General features: G+C 64.6%; 1 protein-coding gene across 1 annotated transcript; it reads right to left on the bottom strand.

Moving 5' to 3' along the window:
- Positions 1-5594: 5594 nt before the first annotated feature.
- On the bottom strand, positions 5595-8084 carry B3GALT6 (beta-1,3-galactosyltransferase 6; the record flags this gene model as incomplete). The annotated part of the gene is made up of 1 exon (XM_017895208.1): positions 5595-8084. A coding segment is annotated over one exon (738 nt), but the record flags the coding sequence as incomplete, so codon positions are not given.
- Positions 8085-8087: the final 3 nt, after the last annotated feature.

Here is an 8087-nt window from a genome sequence, read left to right as displayed (position 1 = left end):
TGGGGGTAGTGGGGGCTGGGGCGGGGACCACGGCCGGGGTGAATGAGGGAGGGGCTGGGGGCTGGGATGAGGGTGAGGATGAAGCGGGGCCGGGGCTAGGGTGAATGGGGGGATGTCCTGGAGCCGGCACCACCTCTCTGGCCTCTGCCTCCTCTGCCACCTGGTTTCTGCCCCAGTTGGAGGTGATCAGCCACTTAGCTGCAATTCCCCTGGAATGTGCTGTCTCCAGCCTCTGTGACTGGGCACCCAGGAGCAAAAGAATGGACAGGTCGGGGTGGTCTCGCAGGAGGGTCCAGGTCCCCAGCCCCCCCAGCCCAGGCTCCGTCCTCTGGCCCAACCCAGCTGCACCCCTTCATTCTCTCTCAGCCTCATCTCCTGGGCTGGACCCACACTGCAGTGGTTGCCACAGAGGGGACCCTGGACTCTTGATGGGGTGGGAGATGCCTGTCACTCAGCCAGGCGGAGCGTGGGGTCCCCGGGGCAGGCACAGGTCTGCCAGAGCTGCTGTTGGCTCAGGGCCTGGGCTGGCTGGGGGACCCGGGGAGCCCAGGGAAATGGACCCCTTCAAGCCTGTGCCCCCTGGTTTGGGAGCTGGGGTATTGAGTGTCCCAAGTGTCTGGCGGCTTCCTGGACCCTGGCAGGAGCAGAGCCAAGGCAGCCAGCTCAGTGCTGGAAGGCCTCAGCCTGACCCCCGACCCCATGCCCTGAGCGGCGGGGAGCTGCCGGGTCCTCCGTGACCTTCACCGGGGCTGACTTTCCAGAACTGCAGGCCGACCTGATGCTTGGCCGGGGCTGGGGGCGTCGGAAGCTGCTGCTGTGGGCTCCCTGCCATCCTGGGAGGGGCCGTGCCTGGTGTGGGGACACTCCCCCCACCAACCCTCCAGCTCCTGCACTCACAGGACCGGCCCTTCCCTAGAGCCCCAGCTGGAACTGCTGGGCCCACCCTGCCCAGGGCTGCCTCGGCTGGGTCGGAGCCAGTATTCCCAGCTCTGGTGCTGGCCTGGTCTTGAACGGACAGAAATGCGGACGGGAGCTCAGGGCAGCCAGAAAGTCCTCTTGGGGCCAGGTGCGGCAGCCACCCCGAGGGGCAGCAGGAGCCAGGGAGGCAGGGCTGGGGGCTCCTGGCTGTGAGGAGGAAGCTGGGCCCAACCCCAGCCCTGCCAGTCAGGTGTGGACATCATTGCCCATCTGTCCCCGGTGCCTCGAGGGCCCCACTCTTGGGTACGTGGGAGATGTGGCTGCCCTAGCCTGGCCCCTGGGGGCACCTGGGTGTGGACCCTGGGGCTGCAGTCAGGGCAGGCAGGCACTGGAGGCCCAGCTTTGGCATCTGACTTCACCTCCTTCTCCCCGCCTCTGCTGCTCCTGCCGCCCCTGCTGCCCTGCAGCTGGGAGGGTGTCTGTTCCAAGGGCCCCTTGGGCTGCCTTCCAGCCTCTCTGGAGTAAGCTCAGGGCGTTCCTGGGGCCTGTCCCAGGCCACAGACCACACCACACGTTGTGACCACTGTCATCTAGGCCTTGGAACAAGCGTGGCCTGGGGGCATGTTGGGGGCATCTGGGGGCTGTGTAGGGGGGCGTGTGGGATCCAAACAGACCTGCCTGGCCTCCTTTTTAAAAATCTATGTGCCAGGTGCCCTGTGTTGACCCCGGGTTGACAGCTGTGTGTTCCTGTGGCTGGTGCGTGCGTGCCCATGTGTCTGCACGTCCGTGTGGGTCTCTGCCCTGGGACTGGGACTCTGCAGAGCCAGCAGCACGGTCCCCGCCGTGGGAGCAAACCCAGGGCAGCCGTCCAGAGCCCCAGGGCCCGAGCCCTTGGCCGACCACTCAGTGCCTGGAGCAGGCGTGGCCGGGGTCCCTGGGCTCCAGGAGACCACATAGCCTTGGTCCCACCAGGGACAACACAGGGGCCCACGGAGCTGTGACGGCTGCTTCGGCATTTGGGGCTCCCCAAACAGGGTGAAAGGGTCCAGGGAGGGGTCCCACACCCAGCTGGGGGCTGCTCAGCACACTGTCCTGACGGGGAGCTCTTTCCTGCCTGCAGAGCGCTGCCCTGGGGTCTGCTGTGCTTGGAGTCTGCTGGGGGCTGGAGCTGGGGGCAGAGCTTGGCGCTGCATCCTGGGGCCGTCGCTCACGGGCTGGGCTTGGCCAGTCTGCCTTGGACTCCTAGTTCAGGCCACTCCGAGCTGTGGAGACCTCAGGGCCTGTCCCCCAGGGGTCTCCCTCAGCCTGACCCTGGAACGGCAGTGTGTCCGGGTGAGGAACACGCCCTGGCCCTGCCTGTGCCTGCTGAGCCACCGGCGTGTCTGTCTGCCCGCACATCTGACTGCTGCACAGGTGAGCCTGGCACCAGAGGCCTGGGGACAAAGGGTCTTTGTTTGGGAGGCCGGGGGCAGCCCCTGCTCTGGGGCAGTGACTCACGGGTGCCTCGGTGTGATGACAGCCGTGTGTCATGCGTGTGACCCAGCCCAGCAGGGCCTCCTGCCCACCCCACGCCCACGGCCCTCACGAGGGGGTGACGAGAAGCGTGACAGGTGAGGGCTGGGCAAACCCTGTCTCCACCCTAACCCTAACCCCTCGGGCCCCCAGCCCACATGCCCAGGCCTCTCCCTGCCACACGGGGGTGCAAGACACCTCTCCGCAGCAGGAGGCACCACGGCCGGACTCAGGCCCTCTGGACGGGTGCTTTTTAGGCTGAGTTCAACTGTCCTGGGTCGGAAAGTCTGGGCGGGGCTGGTCTGCAGAGGCAGTCGAGGGTGAGGCACCGTGACCCTGTCACCCCGGTGGGAATTGGGCCTGGCTCCGCTCATCCATCCCTCTCTCTCCGGTCTGAGGTGGGCGGTTGTGGGTGCAGGGCCCCTGGGGAGGCTGTGGCCGCTGAGACCTTCAGACGCCACCGGAGGGAGGGCCGGAGCTTGGGTTTCCTTCTGCTCGGGTCACCGGGCTGGGTCAGGCCCCGGGTCAGCGGGGAGGGGAGCTGGACTGCGGCCTTCCTGGGCTCCTGTCCTGCCTGCCCGGCTGGCCCTGGAAGATCTGTGGTGTTTACTCTGAAGGATGCAGCTGAGGAGGTCCCAGCAGGGCCACACTCGTAACCCCTGGCTTCTCAGCCGTGGGTGCAGTCTTGCACCCTGGCTAGCTGAGTTGAGGGGCCTTTGCGGCATCCGTGGCCCCGACCAGGGCAGACTGTCTGAGCCCCAGTCCAAGGAGAGGCCTTGCTGGGCAACGCGACCAGAGCAGAGGCCGAGGCTGGATGGGTGGGGAGCGCCTGGGGCCTTCCAGATCCCCCTTCCTGGCCCTCCCGCCTCCACCTCCCTTCAGCTCCTCGGCTGCAGTCGCCCCTCCTCGGACCACTCATCCACTGTCTACCTCCGCTGGGAACCCCGGTGAGGGAGGCTCAGACCCTTGGGGAGGGAGGCAGGGATGGGTCTCAGAGACCTTCCGAGGAGGAGCACGCAGCCTGGGACGGGGTGGGGCCAGATCTTGGTTCTTCTCCTTGGGTGGTTCTGACCTAGCCGGTGCGGTGCAGTGTGGCCATCGGGGCAGGGTCGGTGGCACCAGTCTCTGGCAGGGAGGGTGCGGAGAGCAGGGAGGCCAGAGAGGGAGGGGCTGTGAGTGCTGGGGGTGGGACCCACCCTGGCCCTGAGGGAAAGGAGTGTGGACACCCACAGAGGCCACCTGGACGGGGCAACATGGGCTTCAGCTCCCAAGGCTGTGGGAAGGTCCTCTGGGTGGGGGCTGGGAGGAGACCTCAAGGGGAGGCCCAGGAGTTTGGGCTGTGCCCCCTCAAAAGCCTCTTGAGGACCCTGAGATTGGCCAGGCCTGTGGGATGCACACAGAGGTCTTTCCCCTCAGCCCACAGTGGGAGGGGGAGACCCCAGCTCACTCCAGAGTAGGAAACCAGGAAAAAGAGCCAAGCCCTTCCCAGGCCCCTGAAACCAGGGAGCAGCCCCCGTGGAGCTGGAAACTCCTCTTTCACTGGCTGTTGGTGGGCCCAGGAAGCAGGGCCTTACGTGAACAAGGGGCTTCCTCTCTTCTCCGGGCCCCGCTCTGGGTGCAGAGGGCCGGGTGCGTGCCTGTCTCTGGCCACCTGCTCCCCAGGATTCCCCAAGCCGTCTGGGCAGCTGGGGCTTCCATTCCTGCACTGTCAGCCAGTCTCACGGTGCCATAGCTGGGGAGCCTGGGCAGGTGGGGCCGCAGAAGGGCCGTGCCCCTCTCAGACCTGAGGACTTGGAGCTGGGACAGTCGGCCAGGGAGAGGGTGGAAGAGTCTGGGGTGACCCAGGCCGCAGGGGCAGCCCTGCTGCAGGCTGGACTGATGAACACCTGCCGGGAACAGAGTGTGTGCTGAGCCCCAGGAGGAGGAGAAGATCTGGGCCCAGTCAGTGCTGGACGTCTGTGACACCGCAAGGTTGCAGGAGCCCCTGCCCGCGTCTGCACCGAAGAGTGCCAGGCACAGGCAACTGGGCTGGCACCCTGGGGCTGCTGGATGGGGTGTCTTCCCTCGCAGCCCTGGAGGCCATGCTCCTGACGCTGGGTAGAGCCCTTCCTTGCCTGGTGGGGTGCTGGGGGGTCCTCAGTCCTCGGCCTGCAGAGGTGTCACCTGGATATCTGTGGCCACACAGCGGCTTTTTCCGGGCCTGTTCTGATAAGGACGCCAGTTCCGTCGGAGTAAGGCCACCTTGTCTTAACGCGATTCCACCTGCAGAGACCTGACTTCCAGACAAGGTCAGTTTGTAGCTGCTGGGTTAGGGCTTGGAATATCTTTTAGGGGGCACAATTCAGTCCCTTAACAGGAGCCTTGACCGCCACGATCCCAGCCAGGCACAGGTGGGCAGGTGGAAACCTGGAGGCCTCGGGTGGGGGTGCCTCCAGACGCAGGTAGCACTTGGCATTTTGGGGGCGACCACCCAGGCCACAGGCCCTGTGGTTACCCAGGGCTGGCCCAGAGAGCTGGAGCCAACGTCAGGTGCCTGCGTGCCAGTCATGCGGGGCAGAGGGGCAGGACCAGGGTCCCCAGGAGGGCAGAGGGGGGTGCTCCCCTCCTGGGGGATCCTGAAGGGACCAAAGCCCACCCTCTTGGCTTGACCCACATTCCCTGCCGGCCACGTGCCTCCTGGGGGCTGTGTGCGTGCGGCTGCCCCGTGCCTGCGCAGCCCTGACACTGTCCCCTCCATGGTGGGCTCTCGGGGCCACTAGAGGAGAAACATCCGTGTGGCGGAGAAGAGTCGGTTGTTTTGTATCCCAGGTTCCCACATGGAAATGAACTCGGTGACTCCCCATCTCCCGAGGGCCTCCTGGTTTGGCCCTGGTCTCTGGGAACTGAGTACCTGGGTGGGTGGGGAGCTGTACAAGCCAAGACCAGGGAGAGACGCCTGGGGGAGGGGATGCCACGGCATGTCCGTGGTCAAGCGGAGTCGCGGGGCAGGGAGACGCCAGTGAACAGAGAGGATCTACAGGGCAAGTTCGAGGTGAGACCAGAAAGAGCTGTAGCTGCCCCGGCTCTGGGAAGCCCCCAGCCCTCCCGAGGCCCAGCCTTCAGCCCACGTGTCCTCTGAACCCGTTCACCACGGCACGGTTGGGGAGGGTCGGCCCAGGGCAGGCTTTGTTCTGATATGAAATTTAATGTCTTAGGCTGAAAAACACCAAATTGCCATTTTTTTGTAGGCCAGAAAGGGTTGCAAACTGGATTTTTAGACTTCCTATTGGGAGTCTTGGACATCTGCACCGTTTTCCACAGGGGTCAACTCTTTGGAGCCACGAAGAACTCGGCAGTGCAGGCCTGAGGTGTGGGAGTCCAGCCGTTGGTTTGAATCCCGCTCTCCACTGTCCATGGGATCCTCAGCAAGTCCTCTGGCCTCTCCAAGCACACACAGGGTTCCTCAAGTAATTCCGAACTCCAGAGAAGACATCCCAGGTAAAATCGGATGGCAGGGACCTGGGACACCACTGTGATGGGCAGCCCCTGGGCTCGAGTCTGCGACCCCATAGGAGGGCAGGGCCCCATCCTGCTCACACCGGGGTCCCCAGCCCTGGATCCTCACGAGTCCGTGTCCAAGAACAAACTGTGCACAAAGGGGCGGTCAGTCTTGTATTCAAGGTGACCCATCGGAGCTTGAACTCATCTGCCTGACCTAGGGACGCCTCCAGGTCCCACCCTTACCTGTTGGAGGTGGGAGAGTCACTGTGCAGGTCACTGACCCACTGACCACAGATCATCACTCCCCTCCGCCCCGGCTGTTTCCTCCTGAGACCATTGCTGCCTTCAAACAGAAATAACCCAAACCTGCTCCTAACCCCACAACAAGACTGACCTGGAGCCTAATCCAACCCTCAGCCGAGCCTGCTCCAGACTGGACCCCAGACCGGCCCTGGCTCCAAAGTGGGGCAACAAAGATCACAGCGAGGACCGCCCAGGTCCCCCAGACAGAAAACCCGTGTTGGACTTCAAGGGGCTCACGGTCACCCCTTGTCCTGGGGCAGCTTTATTTTATTTTGGCAAGGACCGCAGTGTTCACTCTTCTCGTTAAATGAGAGGATTCCAAGGATGTGTTAAGGTAGGTGAGAGGCAGGCCGGGTGCCGGCTGGTCCTGTTTTCTTAAGGCGGAATTGGAACCGCATCAGCACTCCGGGGTTCGGATTCCTGGAACGTGGGGCAGAGTCTGAAATAAAGCAGCGCCACGGACCCACGGGAAGCCTTAAAAGGAAAATCTCTTCAGAAAGAAGCAATGGGTCCCATGACGTGTACACTGAAAAGATAAACGGCCAGTTTTAAAGTTCTCCTGCCTTTAAACACACGCAGCAGCGGGGCCGACGGTACAGGCACCAAGTTCTGACATACAAGTGTTTCCTGAAATCATGTAAAACACCCAAGACCTTCACATTGCCAACTGACACTCACATCGACACAAACTTACAATATTTATAAATAAGTTACAAGCAAACACTGAGTTATATTTACCACGAAGTCACTGGACAGAGACCAAAATCCCATGAAAGCGGACTGATGTGAAATCACGTTAGATCTGAGACACGTACATGAAAAACGCCACTGATAAGAGACACGGAAGATCGGGGCCCAGCCCCGTGAGCCGGCTGGGGACAGCACGGGGGTCAGCGCGCGGCCGGGCCCTGCTTTTAGGCTCGCTAAGGTCCAGGAACCGGCACCTCCACCGGGACACGGCGCGCTGTCCCGGCAACCCCCAGGGGTCTCCCAAACGCAGGCCGGGAGGCAGCGACCACGGGCGTGGCCGCGGGACGGGGGCCTTGGGGCCCGGGCATGGTGCGCCCGCTGGGCATCTGCCCCAAGGCGCCGCTGGGTGAAGCGGGTGCTCCGGAGGGCCAGGCCGCGGCGGCTCAGGGGATGCCCTCCCTTCTCTGGCAGCACTGCGAGGGCGGCGCCGACCAGTCGTACACGTAGGACAGGCGCAGCTGCACCTCGCGCTTGCACAGGCGGCCCTCGCGCGCCAGCGTCGCGTGCTTCTCCAGCATGTCCTCCAGGCTCTGCTTGTGCGTCACCAGGTACTGGTTGCTGCAGCCGCGGGACCGGTACTCCGTGTCGAAGCGCGGGTCGTGCTCGCGCTGCACGTCCACCGGCGCCAGCCAGGCGCCCAGAGACACGTCCTCGCTGTGCCAGGCGCGCAGGTAGTCGCGGCTGAGGCGCAGGTAGCGCACCAGGTCTGCCGAGAGCACGTAGCCGCCGCCCAGCGCGTAGGGCAGGTAGTAGTCGCAGAGCTGCCAGGAGGCCTCACGCCAGCGTCCCCCGGGCTTGACGCGGCCGCGGCCCGAGAAGAAGCCCCAGTAGAGGCGGCGGCGGCGCGCGGGGTCGCGGGCGCGCAGCTCCGCCAAAAGCGCGTCCAGCCGCGCGAAGGAGTCGTCGTCTGCCTTGAGCACGAACTCGAAGGCCACGTGCTCGTCCAGCCAGGCCAGCATGGCCAGCACCTTGGCCGTGAGGTTTTCGTAGGCGTCGCGCAGCGCGGGCAGCAGCAGCAGGTCCCCGTGCCGCGCCTGCTCCCGCTCCAGGGCGCGCCGCTCCTCGGTGCCCAGGCCGGCCGTGCCCACCGCGAAGCGCGCCCACACGTCGCCCGGGGCCCCGCG

This window comes from Rhinopithecus bieti, unplaced genomic scaffold (genome assembly GCF_001698545.2).
Source record: "Rhinopithecus bieti isolate Rb0 unplaced genomic scaffold, ASM169854v2 scaffold_26659, whole genome shotgun sequence".
Lineage (NCBI taxonomy): Eukaryota > Metazoa > Chordata > Mammalia > Primates > Cercopithecidae > Rhinopithecus > Rhinopithecus bieti.
This window is presented reverse-complemented; position numbering and strand designations above follow the sequence as displayed.